Raw genomic sequence first — 22,315 nt, 5'->3', positions numbered from 1 at the left:
TCCTAACTTCCCTCGTGACCCCACCTTGCTAAGTACCCTGCCTAAGCCTCCACCTCCCTCCCTCAGTCGGCAGCCCGGATTCTTCAGGGTTGGGGAGTCCCAGGAAGATAGCTCCTTCCTCTGCTGGAGGCTCAGATGCATACAGGCCTGGGGAGCTTGGGTGCTGGCCCTGGAGGGACCCTGGCTTCCCCAGTTGCTTCAAGCAATTAGGATCAGGGTCATTACTCCCATTTCACTGTGAGGAAACCCATGATCTTAAATGATTTGCCTGAGGTCAGTGGAGGAGGGGGAGGTGTGAACCACAGTCTACCAGGGGAGTCCCAGCCCCCATGCTGAGCCCCAGGAGTTGCCACCCTGTCCACACCATATCACTCAGCCAGCCAGCCAGTCACTCCCTCAAAACATAACATCTGCCCCATTCTAGAAGAAATAAAAATTTGTCTTCATTTAAAATGTGGCAATTGGGAAGTAGAGTAAGTGCTTTCCTGTGGCTTGGGGGTGGGTAGTTGGGGCCCTAATTCTTGAGCTAGTCAAGAGACAGTTGGGATTTAGCCCTCAATTGCAGCATTGAGGCACTGGTGCTCAGAAACAATCCTAAGGGGGTCCCCAAGCCACCCAGTCACTCCTTAGTTTGCAAACACACTATCTGCAGAGTCCTGTGACAGGCTGCAGTGAAGTCTTGCATGAGACTCCCATCCAGCAGAGTTCTCTAAGCTGCAGGGTAGAGCGTTGTGCCAGGAGGGTCTGTTTGGGCAGTGGAGAAGTGCAGAGGCTCACTGGGAAACCTCAGCCTCACCGGGCCTGGATTGGGCATTGGCCATGGGTGCCGGGTAGGGGTGGGATTCTTTAGGCGAGGGTCCAGGACAGACTTGGGGGATCATAATATGCTCAGGGTTTGTGGGGAAGAGCCAAGGGCTCACGGAGCCTCCTGTGCTGCAGTGGCTGGGCCACATGTGCACATGGCTTACTGAGCCACTGCTGGGGAAGGGCCTGGGCTCAGGTTTGGATCCTGGGCTGGGTCCTGTGGTGGGGTAGTGCCAGGTTGGCCAGGCTGCAGTGCTTGAGGCAGACAGTGACTGATGAAGAAGGTCTGCAGGAAGCGGCGCCGCAGGCCCTCAGGCAGATAGTAGTGGATGAAGTACATGAGCCCCACGCCCTGGCCAGGGTAATAGCGGCGGCGGGGCTGAGCTGCCAGCAGCGCATCTATGATGTCATCTACAACTGGGCTGAGGTCGGGCACGGCCAGGCGTAGGGAACGCAGGAACTGCTCATTCAAGTGCTCAATGTAGTCCTTGCCGTAGGCCTGCAGCAGCTCTTGGGGCAGACTGGCCAGCAGCAATTGCTTTCGCCGCTCCCAGCGACCCACGTCTTTCACTGACTCTGGGGAAGGAGTGGCAAGGCAAGGTCAGAGTGGGGTCAGCTAGGGGAGCCAAAGCCAGTTAGATCTATTTAACCCGAGCCAGGTCTCCAGCCAAAACCACGTACCTAACCAAAGCCATGCCCATTCATCAAACCTGCCCCTGCCCCCGCCCCGCCCCATAAGACCATTTCCAGCTCTGTTCCCTATCCCCATCCCATCCCCAGCCCTGATTCCTACCTGTCCTGAAGCAGCCAGGCTGGATGGTGCTGACCTTGATCCCCCAGGGAAGGAGTTCACAGCCGAATATGTCCATGAGCAGCCCCACGGCCGCCTTGGAGGTTCCATAGGCCCCCAAGCATGGATATGGCATGTCCCCTGTGGATGGATTGGGAATGGGGCAGCTCAGCCTTGGCAAGGGGCTCCCTGAGCCCTCCCCCACCTCAGGGGGCTCTGTTTTGCTCCTGTGGGGAGGGCACTCACCAGCTGGGCTGCCCACAGTCACTATGCGGCCCCTTGACCTGCGCAGCAGGGGCAGGAGGCCCTTGGTCAGCTCAAGTGCGCCAAAGAAATTCACCTCCATGCAGCTGCGGAAAGTGGCCACTGGAGACAGCTCCACATCGGCAACTACTTCATTGAGGCCTGCATTGTTGACCAGGCCCCACAGGCCTGGGGTCACAGAGCAGAGGAGGGAAGCCTCAGGTCAGCCCAAGAGCTAACCTCCAGTCCCCCCGCCCCATGTCCTTTCCACCGCCCGGCCATGCCCTTTCCTGGTGGACACTTGCCACTGACCAGTGCTGGTGGTGTGGGCCTTGGTGAACTCTAGTACGTGGCTAATGTCTGCTGATTTGGTCAGGTCCAACTGCAGCAGCCGTAAGCGAGGGGAGCAGCAGGTACGCAGCTCGATGGCACCGGGGCTGTTCAACTCCATTACAGTGGCCAGCACTGTGAAGCCCATGGAGTCCAGTTTCTTGGCCGTCTCCTTGCCAAAACCAGAGTCACAGCCTGACCAGGACAAGCAGTCAGTGAACTCCACTGTGGCCCAGCCCAGCCTGAGACAACCCCAGAATCGCCAGGGTCTGGATGGGATCCAGGCCCCTGCCTCTCACTATGTTGCCCTGCACACCCAAGCCACCAGCAATCAACAACCCTAATTCCCTCCCTAGGCCCATCTCTGACAGGCTTTGCCTCTCTAGCTGAACCTCGGGCACCAACTCCGTGACAGCTGTCATCTGCCCGACTTCCCATGGCTACCCCATCAACGTGGCTTACAGAACAGGAAACTGAGGCCTAGTAATGTTAAGTTGCTTCCCAAATTCATGCAGTTCAAGTCAGGGACAGTCCCAGGTCCCAGTATGGTTCTGCTTGCTTGATTTTAGGCCACAGTTCACAGACACAGTATTAGTACAGAGCACAGAGCCTCCCTTCCTTTCTTTCTCTCTCTTTTTTTTTTTTTTTTTTTTGAGACAAGGGTCTTGCTCTGTTGCCCAGGCTGGAGTACAGTGGCGTGATCTTGCTGCCCCCGGGCCCAAGCAGTCCTCCCTCCTCTGTCTCCTGAGTAGCTGGGACTACGGGCATGTGTCACCACACCTGGCTGGTTCTTAAATTTTTTTTTTTTTGCAGAGATGGGAGTCTCACTGTGTTGCCCAAGCTGGTTTTGAACTCCTAGGCTTAAGCGATCCTCCCACCTTGGCCTCTTAAAAGTGCTGGGATTCCAAGTGTGAGCCATCATATCCAGCTTCTCTTCCTTTCTGACTGCCAGGCCTCTCTTCCCTTAATCTGGACTCGGAAGCAGCCCCTTCTCTAGTCCTGTCCCTTCCTGCCCTCCTGAAGCCCTTCTCTACCTAAGCAGCCAGAGGGATCCTTCCAAAAATGACAATATCCCTCTGTGGTGCAAACCTTTCCAAGGCTGCCCACAGTCCTCAGAATGAAGCCTGAGCTCCCTGACTCAGGCCCCATACAACCTGAGCCCCACCTCCCTTCCAAGCCTCAACACCCTCTACTATTTTTTCAGGCTGGAGGCCCATCCCCACTTCACCCAGACCCTTGGAATTCCAATCAGTGGCAACAGGGGTGTTTTCTAAGCCCCAGACTACTTGCCTCCAGAACAGGGACCATGATGGACGGAGAAGAGAACAGACCTACATTTGACTCCTTTCCCACACCTGACAAGTGTGACAGAGGTCAGTTATCACTCTTGGAGGTTTAATTTCTGTCTTTGATATGCAGAGAGAAGAACCACCAGGCAGAGCCAGTGTAGGGGTCTGTAGTACTGATAAGCCCCTGCCTCCTTGATTGTTCCCATGCTGATCCTGGCTCCATGGGCAGCCAGTGAGGGAAGAGGAAAGGCTAGTGAGGTGGGAGGCTTTCTGCCCTGCCCCCCCTGCTCCCACCCCTGGCCCTCAACCCCACCCCTCAACCCCCACCCCCTTCTGAAACAGAAGCTGCAAAGCAACTCTTCTTCCTTATTCCTGGACCCCTCATTACTGTCTCCCCATCTCAGCTCTGTTCCCTCTACTGAGAACAGCACTGGGCAGGGGGCTTTGAGCAGGGCTTTGTGTGGCTCCAGCCCATGCTGACAATGGGTCCTTCCCAGACAAGTCGGCCTTGGAGAGGTAGGCAAGCTGTGTGTGTGTGCGTGTGTGTGTGTGTGTGTGTGTGTGTGTACACACATGCATGCATGCATGCACTTGCATGCGGGTCCCTCTCAGAGCAGACAGGGCTTCCCAAGGGAAATGGACCTCCCAGTTCTGACCTGAGCTGACCACAGGCCTCCACTCTGTGGTGCCAACACAGTCACCCACATCTTGCACACCCTCTTGCTTACATCCACACACTCAGATACCTGTACATACTTCCAGCCTGGCTGGATGTTCTCACAATGAGCTCAACTCCTACCACCCATTGGCGCACACATGTGCACCTGATCCTCAGCCCAAACCCTGACCCCACGGCTGAGCTCCAGGAGTAGCCTCGGCAAGAGATTCTCCAAGCATTCTTAGGAGGGGCAGAGGGAGTAGCAGCTCTGGCGGGCCCAAGACTGTTCTTGGCAGGTGGGACTGAGCCTGGTCACCTACTTGTCTTGCAGCTGGGTGTTGAGAGACAGCCCCGGAGTGTTCAGGCCCTGGAAAGCTTGGAGACCTCCTGATGCTTGTATAGGGCAGGTCGGTGGTCCTCTCTCCCCCAACCCCAGCTTTGCAGCCAGAGATTGGGGGAGCCCAAGTCATAGAAAGCATCCCTCCTCTCACCTTTCTCATGCTCAAGGCCAGAAGCAACAGCAGCAGCACAAGCCTGAGGTGAGATATCAGGAAAGACCGCCTGGGTCGGCCTCTAGTACCTGCAGATGGCCTGGGTCCTGTTGAGGTGGCTCACAAATTAAGAAAGCATGAGGGGATCTGCACTGTCCCCAGAGGCAGAGCCCACATCCTGGCCCCTGCTTCATACCAGCGGTGTCTGTTGGCTTTCCTTCCTCAAACCCCAGAAACTGGGATCCCCTGAGGCTTCAAACTGCTCCTGGAACCTGGGTCTCTCCTGTCCAGCCCAAACACTGCCCCATCTCTACCATCTTTGCTGGAGTGCATGGAAGGCCCTTGTGCCTCCTTCCCCCCTACTCTGCCGCAGCAGACTGGCTTCTTACCTGATTCGTGGCCCCTCCCAAGGAAACCACCTCATGTCCCCCCCTCACTGCCCCCACAGCTAGACTGGCTGTTCCCTAAAGAGGCCACGTGTACTCCTGCCTTAAGCCTTTGTCCCACATCCTTTCTCTCATCCGAGATACCTTTCATGCTCCACTTATCTCCACTCATCCTCCAAGGCCCCACTCAAGAATTTCCTTCTCCGGAAAGTTCCCCCAGCCCCATCTGATCACACAGGGCCCCTACTAAACCGAGGTCTCTGAGAAGCCAGGTTGCTGGCTGCCCCAGCCAAGGCCCAGCTCAAGGACAGAGCCCAGAGCACCTGTCCAAAGCCATGGGTATTGGGGGAGAGACCAGGCTGCCCCTCCCCCATGCAATGGAGTCAGTGCCCCTTGACCTTTCTCCCCCTCCCCACTTCCAGCCAGGCCTCCAGCCCCCCTTCCCCTTCCCTCTTGTTGGTGACAGATTTATTCCCTGCTGCAGACAAAGGAGCTCAGCCAGGTGGCCAGAGGCACCTGAGTCCAGCTTTCCAAGAGCTCTTTCTTGGGCACTGAGGACCAGGAGGGCTTGGGGTGGGGTGCGGTGCAGGCTCCGAACTGCTGCCTCAGCAGTTTGGCAGTGGGTGGCTAGACAGATCGCTGAATGTCCAGTTGCCCCTCATGGTGACCTCAAGCTTTTCTCAACTCCAAGGATCCCAGCCAGTGGGGGATGGGTGGAGTAGGAAAGTTCCCCATCTAAGCTCTTCCCTCTGGCCCCAGGGAATGGGAGATGGGGGGGTCTCAGGTGAGGGCGTCACGCAGAGTTCAAGGGGTAACGTTTCTCCCTTCTCAAGGCCTCCGAAGCCCCCAGAGACTGCTCTCTTGGAAAAGGGCATGGCATAAACTTGCAAACTCCAGGAGGCTCCCTTTTCTCAGCCACCAGTCAGTTACCTTCTCTAACCTGCCCGCTCCCTGCTTCACCTTCCCTCCAACACTCCCCGCAGCAGCAGGTAGCGAACCCGGGCTTGGCGAGGTGCCCGGCGCTCCCTACTTGGCTCACTCCCTGCACCCAGGGGAGGAGAACTCTCCCAATCCTGAGCTGGGGAACCCGCCTTGGCCATGCCCATGCAGTCAGTCCTGTAGTGTCCAGTCCCGCCCTCGAGCCTGGAGTCCCCGCGCTCCGCGCCCCGCGCACTCACCGGTGATGAGCACCGCGCGAGTGGCCACCGGCAGGCGCCGCGGGCGCGCCAGGCGGGACAACGCGATCCAGCCGGCGGTGGCCAGCACGGCGAGTGTGGCCAGCGGGGGCAGCAGGCGCTGGCACAGCCAGTCAAGTGCGGCCAGCAGCGCCAGCGCCGCCAGCAGCGGGCAGCCCAGACGCAGGTCTGAGCGCAGTAGCTGCAGCAGCGCGCGGGCAGCCACCAGCAGCCAGGCGCCGCCCGACGGCCAAAGCCAACGCTCCATGGTGGCCCGGCGGGCTGGGGCGGGGCGGGGCGGGGAGGGCCGGGAGGGCCGGGCCGAGGAGCTGAGAGAGAGCGAGTCGGGGCCGGGACGCCGAGTGCGGGGAAACACCGGCCTGGGGCGCGGGAGGGACACTGGCTTTCTCCGCTAGCCCTCGGGCCGAGCTTATAAGAAGCCCTGGGGCGGGGGAGAGGGCGGGGCGCGGGCGGGGAGGGGGTGGGGCTTTCCTCCACTTGTCTCCCAGCACCCTCCGCAGGGCAGGTGCCCCCCTCGCCCCTCCCCCTCGACCAGATTCGATTTGGAAGAAGCCAGAACGAAGTTCCAAAGTTGCTGCGCTCGAGGAGCCGCCTGGCCGCGGGCCTTGCCAGGGAGAGGGCCAGTTGGTCCAGCCCGGGTGCCCGGCCTCCGCTCCCCGCCGCGCCCCCACCCACCCGCCCGGGGCCGCCGAGCCGTAGAGCTCAGGTGAGCACATGCCACTCACACTTGCTCGGCACCCCTGAGGACACGCACAACTGGCATCCCGGTGCCATTTGCTGATCGCACCGCCGCGGCAGCCAAGCCTGCAGGAACACCGCGGAGAACCAGCCGGTGCTCACACGGTCCCCGCTCCCGCTGCCGCCCGCGTTCACACACGCGCGGCACTCCCACGTGGTGCGCGGCGCTAGGTCCCTGGTGCACACACCCTAAGGCGCGCTCACCCCAGAGCAGCTTGCGGCCACAAAACCGCGAGCAGGGGCTGGCGGGGAAGCAGGACGACCGCCCCTGGTTCTTGGAGTCTGTGTCCCGTCTTTCCCTTTCCTTCCAGGGCTTACCTCTGAGGACTCACAACCCGACATCCGGCCTCACAAATGTATGTGTGTGGGGGTCTGTGGGGGGTAGGGTGTCAGAGGAAGCACCTAGGTCTCCCATTACCTATGCCCCACCCCTACTAGTCTCAAGAGCCAGGCCTGTGGGGCATCATGAAGGCAGCCTCTAGGACAGGGTGGTCTATGCCTTGCACACCTGCACCCCCAGGGGGTAAAATAAGTGATATGAGTGTGGGTGGATTTTTCTGCCTGCCTGTGTGAAGGTCTCCATGCTTCTGTGTGGCCCAGTGGCCCCCCACCCTGCCCACCCCCGTGTCTGGCACCTTGTGCCTAGCATCCATGCCAGGGCTCTGCCAGGCACTGGGAGTTGGTGCCAGTACCTGGCGGCAGGCGTGATTCTGAGAGGAGTAGGTGTGCCCGTGGCAGAGGGGTCCCTGCTTCCTATGGGCCTCCAGGCCTTGCTCAGTGCTTCATCCCTGCCCTTTCAAGGTCCTGGGAGGTTGTGAACTCTTGGTCACACCTCCTAGCCCTGTTGCTCATTCTTTTAGGTGCCCAGGCTCTGCCAGGGTTTCAGGGCAATGCCTCCTCCAAAGCCCTCTCTGCCACCAGACTCAGCCCCCTGGTGGGCCAGGGAAATATGGGGGGGTGTAGGGGGCTGGGAGCCAGACCCACCTAAAGGGAGAGGCTCTGGGTGGAGGACCCATTTTGCCCGGACCCACCCACTCCTGTGCCTTCAACCTATCCATCCTCCTAAGGACAAATGACAGGCGAGCCCTGGCCCTGGGAGGCAGGACTTGAATGAGGAGGGTGTGTGTGTGCCTGACCTTGGGTACATGACCTTTCGTGCCTGTGTAAATACTTGTGTCCATGGGACTCCATGGCTTGTCCAAGCCATTTGGTTGTGTCACTACCTATGCCATGACTCTGTGTGTGCAAGTGAGTACATTTGTGTGCATTGTGTGTGTTTCTGGTATCTCTCTATCCTTCCGTCTGGGTCATCCTGACTCTAGAAGCTCAGGGAGACATCCTTTTCCAAAGTCACTGATTCCTGTTGCGGTGAATGTATGGCCCAGGCTCGGAGGCAGACACAGCGTCCCTGGCCTGACTTCCTGATTTGAGCTGTAGAGCTTGGATTGGCCGGACCCCCCAGCTTTAGCCACCCCGCCAAGAGTCTGGCTGTGGGTTCTCCAGCCTCAGTCCATTAAAGCTTTCCCCTTGGAAGTGGGGGAAGGGAATAGAAGCTGGGATGAGAGTCCTCAGGAGCTTTCATGGTCAAGGCGACACAGAACCAGCACTTGCTAGAGCAGGAGTTGAAGAGTAGAGGGATGGGGCAGGAAGGCAAGATAAGGATAGAGACAGAAGCAGGGTCCTACCCTGTCCTGGGAGGGAACGTGAAGGCCACCGTGGGGAGGGAGACTTGCCAGGAGGCGATGTTGGGATTTGCATTTGGCTGAAGAGTATAGCGTGGTTAGGATGAGGAAGGGGGTGTTTCCAGCTCAGCTTCTGGAACGTCATGCCACCTCAGGCAGAGCCATTTAGTCTTATGGGATTTGGGTCTTGGTGGGACTGGACCATCTACCACATTTTTATATAAACTACCCCCCACCCATTCATCCCACATCCCAGCCCAGTCCTCCTCCTTCCCAGGACCTGTGCTCCAGCTCCTGTGGCCTCCTCAGCTGCTGACCCCTTATCCCTTATTAGGTGGAGATGTTCTAGAAATACAAGGTGGTTAGGGCAGTCATGGCTGGGAGGAGCTGCCCCAGCCCTGTCTGAGGCCTGGTGCCAGGTCATTGCTGCCTAGGGGCAGAAAACCAGCCTCTGCCAGAACCAGGAGTCTAGGCTGTCAGGGGCCTCCAGGGAAGAGAAGAGGAGAGGGGAAATTGGCAGGCGATAAAGCTTGGCAGGGCAGAGAAATGAAGGGTGACCAGGAGCAGAGCCCCGAGCCACTCATCCCTAAGCCCTCAGCCCACAGCCTCCCTTGGTCCTTTGTCCCAGCCTCCAACCCTCCTTGGACAGAAACCAGGTTAACCAAACCCTTAGCACCCCCCAGGCTCTGGAGGACAGAGGGGTGGGTGAGAGCCGGGCAGGCTAGCTCTGGGCTCCTCCAGCGCAGTCCAGCAGCTCACTGGCACCCTCTGCTGGCCTTATAGGGAGAGCACGGCTCTGAAGGAGATAAAGGCCAGGTAACTGGCTGCTGGATGGAGGAGCGGGGAACACATGTCTAAAGTAGGGGATACCAAGTGGCAGACTCCAGGATCCCTTACATTCTGTCCTTTGACTATATTTGGGTTCCTGGAACAGGGCGCTCAGCACTCACTTGTCACCTCTTCCTCCCTCTGTAGCTCAGAGGCTGTAGTGTTCCAAGGAGCCCCCACCCTGCACTCTGCGTCATGCCTTCACCTCCACCATGCCTCCCTCCTCTTGGCACAATGGCAGAGGGTCCCTCTTCCTGCCAGCAGCCAGCGTCCTAGACCCAGGCACATTGCTCCCTGGCCTCAAAAACAGCAAACTTGTATTGAGTTCCTACTGTGTGCTGGGCCCTGTGCTGGGCACCATAGATGTAACAACTAACCACTGTCCCCAGCAGCAGTGTACTGGGCGCTAGCCTCACCCATTGGGAACCTCAAGCCCCTATCCCTTTCCACAACATTTCTTTTTTTTTGAGACGGAGTTTCGCTCTTTTTACCCAGGCTGGAGTGCAATGGCGCGATCTCAGCTCACCGCAACCTTCGCCTCCTGGGTTCAGGCAATTCTCCTGCCTCAGCCTCCCGAGTAGCTGGGATTACAGGCATGTGCCACCATGCCCAGCTAATTTTTTGTGTTTTTAGTAGAGACGTGGTTTCACCATGTTGACCAGGATGGTCTCGATCTCTTGACCTCGTGATCCACCCATCTCGGCCTCCCAAAGTGCAGGGATTACAGGCGTGAGCCACCGCGCCCGGCCTTCCACAACATTTCTTTTGTGTCCGGGCATGGTGGTTCATGCCTGTAATCTCAGCACTTTGGGAAACTGAGGCAGGTGGATCACCTAAGGTCAAGAGTTCAACACCAGCCTGGCCAACATGTTGAAACCCCACCTCTACTAAAAATCCAAAAATTAGCCGGATGTGGTGACACATACCTGTAGTCCCAGCTCGTGAGACTCGTGAGACTGAGGCAGGAGAATCTCTTGAACCCAGGAGGCAAAGATTGCAGTGAGCCGAGGTCACACCACTGCTCTCCAGCCTGGGTGACAGAGCAAGGCTCTGCTTTTTTTTTTTTTTTTAAAACATCTCTCTCTTGTGTTTCCTCCTACTGTTCTCAGCTGCGTTTCTCTAAAGTTGTCTACAATCACCATCACCACGCACCCCTCCCCGCCTTTGCTCTGGACCAACTCCCCCTCCTAACCCCCTAGTCCCCAAATCCCATAGACCCATCTCTGGCTTCAGCTAATTTGGCCTCTTCAAAGCCTCGGCCCTGCTGGCCTCTCTTTCCTTTCCCAAGCCCTGTCTCCCTTGGGTGCCTGTGAAGCCACGGCTGCCGGGTTTCCTCCTACCTCACTGCCTCTCCAGCTTGTCTTCCTTGTGGGTGAAGCTCTGGCTGTGGAGGCCTCACCCCGGCCCTCCCCACACCATGAGCTCATCTTTCTACTCACATGCTGGCGACTTCCCTGCTTGCTTTCTGGCCAAGCTCTCCCTTTTGACCACAGGCCCACATGTCCAGCTGCCCCTGGACACTTTCCCTTGGACACACGTAGGCCCCTCAGCCTCAGCATATTCAAGGCTGGTCCTGGCAGCCATCATGCCCACTACATTCTCAAACTTCAAGCCATGCACTGGCCTCCAAATCTCTTGCGGTGTCCCAAGCCCCGGGTTGGGTGCAAATACCTCATCATAGCTTTTATAGTAGGTGTCATCATCACCATTTTCACATTCAAGGAAGTTGAGGCTTCCAGAGGTGAAGGAAATTGTGCAAGCTCTCAAGCTCAAGCCCACTTGCATTGGAGTCTTGGACCAGCCCCAAGATTCAAACTCAGGTGTACCTGAACCCAAAGTCTGGGCTCTTGAGCATTGTGTTAATATGGGCTGTGTTTGTCACCTGTGGATCTTAGATTTCATCCTGAGGGCAAAGGAGAGCTTGGAATGGTTTTGAGCAAATGAGACCCCCATTCCAGGTGGCCAGGAAATGGATCTGGGGAAGAGTGGAGGCTGACTATATTATTATTATTACTTAAAAAAAAAATTTTTTTTGAGACGGAGTTTTGTTCTTGTTGCCCATGCTGGAGTGCAATGGTGCCATCTCGGCTCACTACAACCTCCACCTCCCAGGTTCAAGCGATTCTCCTGCCTCAGCTTCCTGAGTAGCTGGGATTACAGGCATGTGCCACCACGCCTGGCTAATTTTTGTATTTTTAGAGACAAGGTTTCTCCATGTTGGTCCACTGGGTCTGGAACTGCAGCCCTCAGGTGATCACCCGTCTCAGCCTCCCAAAGTGAGCTACAGCGCCTGGCCTTAAGTTTTATGATTATTACTTTATTATTTTATGATTATTACTTTTAGTTAGAGATGGGATCTTGCTCTGTCACCCAGGCTGGAGTACAGTGGCACAGTCATAGCTCACTGCAGCTTTGAATTCCTGGGCTTGAGCGATCCTGCCATCTAAGGCCTCCATAGTAGCTGGGACTACAGGTGCTCACCACCAGAACTGGCTATTATTTTTTAAATTTTTTGTAGAGACAGGGGTCTCACAATGTTGCCCAGGCTGGTCTTGAACTGCTGGCTTCAAGTGATCTTTGAAGCTGAGAGTCTTGTTTTTGCATCCAGATGAGGGATAGAGTAGAGGTCTGTTCAAACAAACGGAACTTGGGGCACCCCTGAACATGCAAAGGCTGAGCCCCGAGGCAGGTGGACACCTGTGGGCTCCACCACATTGCTCCTGTAGCATAGGAGCCCTGGAGATTGCCGACTCTCCTCCGAGTACCCTAGGCATGAATGGAAACCCCCCATTTTTCAGAGCTATCTCATCTGGGCTGGGCAGCTGGAAAGCAGGCCCTTTGGTTATGGAACTGAAGGAAACCTCCTCTCCAGTTACCGGAGAGACGGGGCAGTGAGACACAAAAAGCCAAGAGCATCACTTGTGTTTTCAGCCTGTGTCTGGCACCCTCCTCCAGACTTAGTCTCCAGGATTAAAGGCAGATGTTTGGGGACTGGGGGCCTTGAGTTTGGGAAACTCTGAGAGAATATGCTCTGCAGGGCTTTCTGGACCAGTCCCAGGGGAAAGCAAGCCCCAGCTGAGAGACTTGGAGGGAGGGCTGGATTGACTCTGGATGACATCCTTCTAGGATCTGCCTCGTATTCTCCAGTGTGGCTTTGAGTTATTAATAACTCTCTTTCCACATCCACTGTGTGTCTGTGGCATGCCAGTCCTTGTGCTTAGCTTGCTTGGTCTTTATTTACTATCCTCACGTCATCACTATGAAGCAGGTACTATCATTATCCTTATCCTCTACATAAGGAAATAGGCTCAGAGAGGTTAAGTGACATGTCCTTGGACACACAGCTGTCCAATCACACAGCTGCTCCTAATCCTCAGAATCATCAGGCCACATTGCCCCCTGGCCTTCAGCCTACAAGGCTGGCATTATTCAGTGGGCAATACAAAGGCTACCAAACTTTTTTTATTTGCTGCACAATTAAAAACAAGTCTCTTAATGTTGGAATTAAGGCAACTTGATTGTTGAAACTCATTCCAATGCTTTTCTCCTTACAGCTTCCAACACCCCCCATTCAGGCCTTTTCTTGGCAGAACAATTGCAAAAGATACAAAAATTAGTTGCTGTTGGCGGGCTGTTTTAATTTATTTGCATATACATAATTCAGCCCCACCCCTGGTGGCTAATACGCCCCCTGGGGAAACTGCGGCTGTCTTCTGATTGCTGGTGGGGAGGCCTGTGTGTGTTGTTTTTTTAAATAAACTGAAACCAGATGGAGGGGGGTTTTGTTCACAGCCTTTCCTACAATTTTCTCCAGCGAATTCCTTGAAAAGTCAACCACCTATGAGTGGTGCCTCTTCTCCATGGAGGTCCCTCACCGCTGGTATGCAAATATCCAGCAGGGCTGATATTTCTCAGAGGAGAAAAAGAGCTTTTGGCCCTAGGGCTTTCCAGAATGCAGGGTCATCTCCTGGTTGCCCCCAATTTTAGGTCTGTTCTTACAGTTAATGTCCTCGCTCTCCTTCCTCGTCTAGGAGGCTGGGGCCGGGGAGTCTTGGGCCCGGCTTGAATCAAATCACCTAGACCAAACACTTGGTATGAAAATGTGAATTCCAGACCCCACCTATACCCCATTTGCAGCACTGACCTCTGCCATGAGACCCCCAACTCTCCAGTGGGGTTGGATTTTGCAGTCAGCCCAGGGGTTATTCCCCTAAAGGGCCCAAGCCACTCCTGCTTCCATCCTGGGAAGACCAGAGAAGCTGGAGGTGGTTATCGAAATATTTTTAACCACCAGCCAGGTCCAGGGCTTTGTGATGCCCCGGGAGCCCTCATTAAGCGATTCGTTCGTTGTTCAGAGAAACGAGGCGAGTGCACCCCCTTGTCACTGTGCTAGAGGTTTACTATTTTTTCCTCTGGAACGTGAATTGGGCATTGTCGTAGTGAAGTGTGACCCAGTCCCCAGGCAGGGGAGAGCACTTCTTTCCCAGCTCTGACCTTCATTCCTAGCTCAGAATACCTTTCTTTTGGATCCCAGGCTTTTTCAGATAATTGTGTCAGGTTACATAAAGCTTTGAGATATGAACACTCAAAGGCAATTCTGGTGAGAGCAGGTATGAGAGGTTTCGGCACATAATTTGCTTTAAAGTATTCGAGGAAAAATTCAGGTGGCTGAGGCCAGCACATTTTTGAAATAAAATAAGAGGAGCCAACAACTTTGCATGGATGTGCCATTCCCCATAGAAATGAGCGAGCAAAAAGACAGATTTCATACTGAAAGGAAATACCCCTCCCTACAGAGGCTGTGCAGGGGCAGGGGAGCGGGGCGGGTGACGGGGAGAGAGGGGAGCCAGTGCAAAGAGAACAGCTTGGACCAGGCTGCCATTAAAATGGAAATCTTCAGTAGCCAGGATCACTTTTTCCCCTCCTTTCTGCTTCTTAGGTGACACGTGGTAAATACAAGACTTCAGTTTTCCAAGAAACATAAAATAAAAACTGAATTACTGGCAGAGAAGCTTTAAAATTTTTGGTTCCTAGGACTCTGCGGGCACATTTTCTACACACCATGATTTTTATTTCATTTGCCTCTGAGGGGCGGCCCTCCAGCAGTTCTGTTGCATAAGATACTGTTTCCAAACACCTTGTCCCCAACTGGTGACACAGAGTAAGTTTTATCTAGGTCTGAGAAGAGTTCTGGAAGGGTGACATTGTGTTCCAAGTCGCGCTGGTTACAGTCAACAGTAGAAAGGTTGCCGAAGATCTTACCAAGGAAGCTGAGAGAATATTTCTTCTTTCTTAAAGCACAAAGTGGTCGTAAAAACACTTAACAGGGCAAAAAATTAATGGGAGGAAAGTGCCTTGAATGCAGCAATTTAAAAAAAAAAAGCTTTACAAGGGAAGTGGAAAAACAGATTTACTACGTTGAAAAGATGGGATAATACAGGAAGGTCCATTTTTACACAAAAATAATTTGGTTATTTACACAAGGCTCCACAGAAGAATTCCTATAAGTAGCACTATCCTTTTTCATTCCTCCATGTGTTCGACACACATTTCTTTCTCTTTTTTCTTTTTCTTTTTCGAGACAGAGTTTTGCTCTTGTTGCCCAGGCTGGAGTGCAATGGGCACAATCTTGGCTCACTGCAACCTCTGCCTCCCGGGTTCAAGCAATTCTCCTGCCTCAGCCTCCTGAGTAGCTGGGATTGCAGGCATGTGCCACCTCCCTGGCTTTTTTAGTAGAGATTGAGTTTCTCCATGTTGGTCAGAACTGGTCTCAAACTCCCAATTTCAGGTGATCTGCCCGCCACAGCCTCCCAAGGTGCTGGGATTATAGGTGTGAGCCACCGCACTGGGCCTTCTTTTTAAATTATTATTATTTTTAAGAGACAGAGTCTTGCTTTGTTGTCCAGGCTGCAGTGGTGCAGTCAGTCATGGGTCACTGCAGCCTTGAACTCCTGGGCTGCAGGGATTCTGCCCTTCTCAGCTTCCTGAGTAGCTGGGATTACAGGCATGCATCATCATGCCCTGATATATATATATATTTTTTGAGACAGAGTCACTGCACTCCAGCCAGGTGCCAGGCTGGAGTGCAGTGGCATGATCTTGGCTCACTGCAACAAAGAATTGCTAGGTTCAAGCAATTCTCCCCCCTCAGCCTCCCAAGTAGCTGGGACTACAGGCATGCGCCATCACGCCCAACTAATTTTTGTATTTTAGTAGAGACGGGGTTTCACCATGTTGGCCAGGACGGTCTCGATCTCGACCTTGTGATCCGCCCACCTCGGCCTCCCAAAGTGCTGGAATTACAGGGGTGAGCCACCTGGCCTGGCCTATGCCCTCCTAATTTTAATTTTTTTTTTTTTGTAAAGACAGGGTCTTGCTATGTTGTCCAGGGTGGTCTTGAACTCCTGGGCTCAAACAATCCTCCCACCTTAGCCTCCGAAAGTGCTAGGATTACAGGGGGAGCCACCATACCTGGCCTCAACCCACATTTCTTGAGTACTTCATGTGTTCTGGGCCCTGTGCTAGGGAAGCCGGGGAGGAACAAACACTGTTCCTCCCCTGTCTGACTGGAAGGACAGGCCCTTATCAGATCATTATACAATCAAGGAGCCCTGGATAGAAGGAATGAGAAAGCAGAGACCCATTGTGCTATGGGAGTGACGCCTCTATTCTTGGGCACCAGAGAGGGCTTTCCCAGAGAAAATAAGCTTCCAGGTAATGTGAGCTTCAAATGCAAAGGCCCTGGGATAGAAAGAGCTGCAGTCAGCCTGAGCCAGGGGGCATGCAAGGTCTTGGAGACTGAGGTGGATGCATTGAAGAGGAGGTTTCAATTCTAATTTCATGGTATATGGAAACAACCTCTCCTTAAGGAGCAGAGAGTGTTGTTGAGGGTTATAAGCAGGAAGTAAAAGAATCAGCTTGGTGTGGGTTTTTTATGTTTTGTTTTTGTTTTTAGACAACCACAGGCTGTAAGGAGAATGGACTGATAAGGGTGGGGACAGGGACAGGGAGCCCCTCCCAACCCCAGCCAATAAGGAGGCGAGGGCAAGAGATGCTGGTGGCCATGAGGACAAACAAGTGGATGAGCTGAGTCATCCAAGTCCCACTGGGGAGGGTACTATGACCTGGATGAAGTGGGCCCAGAGAGTGAGAGCTGTGGCTGATCATCCCCCACCCAGTCTAGTTTGATAATTAAATTTAATTCCACTCATGCATGACATGGACATTATCATTTCTTGGTAGAAAGACAAGCATGGTCTGGATGGTAGGCACCCATGATTACTACCCATTGAGCACTCTTTGGGTGTATGGTCACCTTTTCAGTCCTCATCACAGCCCTGGGCAGTAGCCATTGTTACCCCTATTTCACATACAAGCAAATTGAGATTATTAAAGTTAAAGAATTGGCCGGGCGCGGTGGCTCACACCTGTAATCCCAGCACTTTGGGATGCTGAGGTGGGCGGATCACCGGAGGTCAGGAGTTCGAGACCAGCCTGACCAATATGGTGAAACCCCATCTTTAAAAAAAAAAAAAAAAGAATTTATGGCTGGCTGCCATTGCTCACACCTGTGATCTCCAGCATTTTCCAGGTGAAGGTGGGCGATTGCTTGAGGCCAAAAGTTGGGGACAGCTTGGCTAACATGGTGAAACCCCATCTCTACTAAAAATTAAAAAATTATGCTGGGGGCGTGGTGGCTCATGCCTGTAATCCCAGCACTTTGGGAGGCTGAGGTGGGCTGGATCACCTGAGGTCAGGAGTTTGAGACCAGCCTGACCAACATGGAGAAACCCTGTCTTTACTAAAAATACAAAAAAAAAAAAAAAAAAATTAGCTGGGCTTGGTGGTGCATGCCTATAATCCCAGCTACTCCAGAAGCTGAGGCAGGAGAATCACTTGAACCTGGGAGGTGGAGGTTGCAGCGAGCCAAGAATGTGCCACCACACTCCAGCCTGGGTGACAGAGCCATCTCTTCAAAAAAAAAAATTTACCCAAGGTCACCATCTTATAACTGGCACCATTGAGATTAAATCACTAACCTGCCCTGGGAGAAGTAAAGAGTGCCAGAAATCCTGGGACCACATTGGCTCTAATTATGGATGTATCTGTTGGTTCAGGCCCAGGGTGCGATGAGCTGGCTTTGCCCTGGTGGAGTCTCCTCTGGCAGCTCCAAGGAGCCCTATAAGTCAGCTCACACAGGTGTGTGCACACCTGAAAAACCACAGTGGGCCTTTTTCTCCCTGTGGCCCTGGGCCGTTCTATCCTGGGCAGACCTGCCTTGAGAATCACTGGCTGCAGCTCTGGCTAGGAACAAGTCCTGCCCGAGGGGCTGACTTCTATACAATGCGTCTCAGATTTTCATAGAAATTGGCCAGGTTGGGCATGGGGTGTTGTCAGTAGGAGCTGGAACAACACTAGGTAAAAAGAACCCCGTGGGAAGAGGCTTGAGGGTGAAAACAGATGTTGCCGATTCCAGGAGCTGCACAATCATCACGGAGGACAGGAAGGAGCTCCACATACCAGAAGCCTGCCCAGCAGGGCACTGGAATCCACACTTTGTCATTTCAGTTGATCTTAAAGGCAAAAGGAAGCTCTGGAATTTCTCTCTTTCTCTTTTTTTTTTTTTTTTTTTGAGATGGAGTTTTCCTCTTGTTGCCCAGGCTGGAGTGCAATGGCTCGATCTCAGCTCACCACAACCTCTGCCTCCCGGGTTCAGGTGATTCTCTTGCCTCTGCCTCCTGAGTAGCTGGGATTACAGGCATGTGCCACCACACCTGGCTAATTTTTGTATTTTTTTTTTTTTTTTTTAGTAGAGATGGGTTTCTCCATGTTGGTCAGGCTGGTCTCAAACTCTTGACCTCAGGTGATCCGCCTGCCTCGGCCTCCCAAAGTGCTGGAATTATAGGAATGAGTGACCGTGCCGGGCCCTGGAATCTCTTAAGCAAGGCTGATGAGTTGGTGTTTTCACATTAGAAAGATTTCTCTGGCACCTGCCAGGCTTGTGTGGCTTTCCTCGGTCAGTAATGCCCTGTGCAGTGTCAGCCCTGCGCAGATTGGGGACCACACAAGGATGACAGTCTCAGAGTGTGATCAACTCGAGGTCAGGAGTTCAAGACTAGCCTGGCCAACCTGGTAAGACCCCGACTCTACTAAAAATACAAAAAGTAGCTGGGTGTGGTGGTGCAGCCTGTAGTCCCAGCTACTTGGGATGCTGAGGTGGAAGGATCACTAGGGCCCAGGAGACAGAGGCTGCAATGAGCTGAGATCACAGCACTGCACTCTAGGCTGGGTGACAGAGAGAGAACTCATCCCCTCCCCGCAAAACAACAACAACAAAAATTGTCAAAGGAATCTGAGCTGTCATTCAGATTTTTGTTTCAATTGAAAAACAGCTTTCATTGGGCATATGTTTGTGCACTTAACCTGTTTGCAAACACTGTATTCATTTCCTATTGTTGCTGAAACAAATGACTACCAATGTGTCATCTTGACATCTTGACAGTTCTTGAGGTAGGAAGTTGGAAATGGGTCCCCCTGGGTTACAGTCGAGGTGACAGCAGGCTGGTTCCTTCTGGAGGTTCTAGGGGAGGGTCTGCCCCTGGCCTTTTCCAGCATTTAAAGGTTGCCTGCATTCCTTGGCTTGGACCCCTTCCGACATCTTCAAAACCCGCATTGTAGCACCTTCAAATGTCTCTGACCTCTGCTCTGTCGTTATGTAGTCTTTCTCCCATCTGACCCACCTGCCTTCGTCTTATAAGGACCTTTGTGACTATACTGAGTTCACTCAGATAACCTGGGATACTCTCTCCCATCTTGAGAGCTTAACTCCATCTCATCTGCAAAATCCCCTTTGATACGTCACTAACATATCAGAAGTTTCCAGGGATTAGGGCGATGTCTTTGTGGGGTTTTGGGGTGGGGGTTGATATTACTCAGTCTACCACCCCTTCTAACAAAAAAAGAGAAGGAAGGATAGTCTGGCAGCTGAGAGGAGGATGGTTGGGACGCAGGCAGGCTGATGTTAGGGAGAATTGGAGGCTGCTGCAGGCTCAGTAAGGAAGATGCTGGTGGGCTGGGCTGGGCTGGGCTGGGGTAGAGCGGGAAGAATGGACACAGGACGTGTTTCAGAGCGAGGGCGGCATAGTCATGGGCCCTATCTCGTTTAGGTGGGCAAGGACTAGCAGGAGAGACATGGAAAGATGCCTGAGTGTACAGATGGGTTGACTGGGTAGCTGGTGGTGCCCTTCAGAGGGTCCAAGGGGAGGAGCAGGTTCATGGCAAGGACAAAGAAGGCATGTGGGGATGTGTTACCTCCAAGACACCAATGGGACATCCAGGAGAGGAGCCCCTGAGTCAAGTGGATCCAGGGTCTTTTGGGTCCCTCCCCTTATTATGGGAACATATGGATTCCCACCATGCCCAGCCCCACCTTGTTTTTCAAAATATTTATCTATTATTATTATTATTATTTTTGAGACAGAGTCTTCCTCTGTCGCCAGGTGCCAGGCTGGAGTGCAATGGCGCGATCTCAGCTCACTGCAACCTCTGCCTCCCGGGTTCAAGCAATTCTCCTGCCTCAGCCTCCCGAGTAGCTGGGACTACAGGCGCATGCCACCACGCCCAGCTAATTTTTGTATTTTTAGTAGAGACAGGGTTTCACCATGTTGGCCAGGATGGTCTCGATCTCTTGACCTTGTGATCTGCCTGCCTCGGCCTCCCAAAGTGCTGGGATTACAGGCTTGGGCCACCACGCCCAGCCTCTATAATAATAATAATAATAATTATTATTATTATTTAAGAGCTAAGATCAGGTGGGGCACTGTGGCTCATGCCTGCAATCCCAGCACTTGAGGCAGAGGGATCACTTGAGGTCAGGAGTTTGAGACCAGCCTGGCTAACATGGTAAATTCCCGTCTCTACTAAAAGCACAGAAATTAGTCAGGCATGGTGGCAGGTGCCTGTAATCCCAGCTACTTGGGAGACTGAGGCAGAAGATCGCTTGAACCTGGGCAGCGGAGGTTGCAGTGAGCTGAGATGCGCCATTGCACTCCAGCTTGGGTGACAAGTGAGACTCCGTCTGAAAAAAAAAGAGAGAAGATCTTACTCTGTCACCCAGGCTGGAGTGCAGTGGCATGATAGTAATTCGCTACAATCTCAAACTTCTGAGCTCAAGCGATTCTCCTGCCTCAGCTTCCTGAGTAGATGGGACAACAGGCACAGGCCACCAGTCCCGGCTATTTTTTTCCATTTTTTGTAGAGACAGGGGTCTTTCTATGTTTCCCAGGCTAGTCTCAAATTCCTTGCCTTGCGCGGATTATGAGGTCGGGAGATCGAGACCATCTTGGCAAACACAGTGAAACTCCATCTCTACTAAAAATACAAAAAATTAGCTGGGCATGGTGGTGGGCACCTGTAATCCCGGCTACTCAGGAGGCTGAGGCAGGAGAATCACTAGAACCAGGGAGGCGGAGTTTGCAGTGAGCTGAGATTGCCTCACTGTACTCCAGCCTGGGTGACAGAGCAAGACTCCACCTCAAGAAGAAAAAATTCCTTGCCTCAAGTGATTTTCGTGCCGTGGCCTCCTTAAAATACTGGGATTACAGGTGTGAGCTACTGCATCCTGCCTTATCCTCCATCTCGATTTCTGGGTTGTGATCTCTGTTTGACCCAAAGTTCTCCAATTCCAGTTAAGGAGTCAGCTTGTACTCTGAAGCCAGAATAGCATTGATATTTATCCTACATTGAGTTTGAGTTTGTCAGTTCTGAAAACAAGAATTTAAGTAATAGAGAGGTTATGTCACTTGCACAAGGAGGCACGTACCTGTCACGTGACAGAGGAGGAATAGTTATGTTACCTTTAATGTAAACTTATGACTTACACATTTTAAAGATAAGGATGTTTTCTGCCCCTATCTGCCACATCCACCTTGGAGATGTGCATAGGACAGATAGCAAAAGACAAAGTGTCTTCCTGTCTTTTGAGAAAGACTGAGTTCGTAGAAAACTCCATTCTGAGTGTCCCCATGGAGAAGGGGAGAGGAGACTGTTTCGGAAACCCAAGATATTAAGGAAGTCTCTCAGGCAGAGAACCAGAAGGGAGGCTGCAGGCCCTGGAGCAGAGGAAGCAGGTGTCTGTCCCTGGCAGCCCCAGGGAGAGGCAGGAGCCTCAGCAGGGTGGCCTCATAGAGCTCAGACCTGAAAACATTTGTGGACTTGGGCAATGGCTGTGGCTTCAGTAAAACCCATGACCACAGGGTTTTTTGCTTGTTTTTGGTGGTGGTTTTTTGCTGTAGGAAAACATGAGTCCTTTGGAATTATCTGGCTAAGAGGAGTCCAATGGAGACTGACCGAATTTCTCCACTAGGCAGGTGGTTCACTCCTGTAATCCCAGCACTTTTAGAGGCCGAGGTGGGCAGATTGCTTGAGTTTAGGAGTTCGAGACCAGCCTGGCCAACATGGCAAAACCCTGCCTCTACAAAAAAATGCAAAAATTAGTTGGGCATGGTGGTGTATGCCTGTAGTCCCAGCTACTCTGGAGGCTGAGGTGGGAGGATCACCTGAGCCCAGGAGTTCGAGGCTGCAGAGACCTGTGGTTGTGTAACTGTACTCCTGCCTGGGCAACGGAGACCAGCTAAAAAAAAAAGATGGAATTTCCCAACAGCATGGAAGATTGGAGCTTGATTTTTGGTTTATTTAAAGGCAATAAATAAATGAGATATTTTGTGCTACTTACTTGAAGCTCTTACATTTCTGGCTTTACGTTATGAGGTACCTGCATTTTTAGTGGTGTAATTTATTTGACTAAATTTGTTTTCCTCTTAACCTGTAAGCTCCCAAAGGGTCAGGATATTGTGGATGTTCCAGCACATACGCTCTTGTT

General features: G+C 53.1%; 1 protein-coding gene and 1 pseudogene across 1 annotated transcript; both read right to left on the bottom strand.

The window, feature by feature from the left end:
- Positions 1 to 421: 421 nt before the first annotated feature.
- Positions 422 to 6,576, bottom strand: HSD11B2 (hydroxysteroid 11-beta dehydrogenase 2). Its single transcript, XM_003735318.6, has 5 exons — positions 6,170 to 6,576; positions 2,150 to 2,362; positions 1,841 to 2,026; positions 1,598 to 1,735; positions 422 to 1,380 (listed from the first exon to the last, which is right to left on the bottom strand). The coding sequence occupies exons 1-5, from the start codon at positions 6,432 to 6,434 to the stop codon at positions 965 to 967; spliced, it is 1,218 nt and encodes a 405-aa protein (XP_003735366.1). The 5' UTR covers positions 6,435 to 6,576; the 3' UTR covers positions 422 to 964.
- LOC144580607 (uncharacterized) lies at positions 3,449 to 6,097 on the bottom strand (annotated as a pseudogene).
- Positions 6,577 to 22,315: the final 15,739 nt, after the last annotated feature.

Source organism: Callithrix jacchus, chromosome 20, assembly GCF_049354715.1.
Source record: "Callithrix jacchus isolate 240 chromosome 20, calJac240_pri, whole genome shotgun sequence".
In the NCBI taxonomy this organism is placed as follows: Eukaryota; Metazoa; Chordata; class Mammalia; order Primates; family Cebidae; genus Callithrix; species Callithrix jacchus.
This window is presented reverse-complemented; position numbering and strand designations above follow the sequence as displayed.

Excerpts from the sequence above, each read along its gene's own strand:
- HSD11B2 (XM_003735318.6), bottom strand. The coding sequence starts at position 6,434 with ATGGAGCGTTGGCTTTGGCCGTCGGGCGGCGCCTGGCTGCTGGTGGCT. Across the intron at positions 2,363-6,169 it reads TCGCGCGGTGCTCATCACCG|GCTGTGACTCTGGTTTTGGC; the intron begins GTGAGTGCGCGG and ends TGTCCTGGTCAG. Across the intron at positions 1,381-1,597 it reads GCCTGGCTGCTTCAGGACAG|AGTCAGTGAAAGACGTGGGT; the intron begins GTAGGAATCAGG and ends CTCCTTCCCCAG.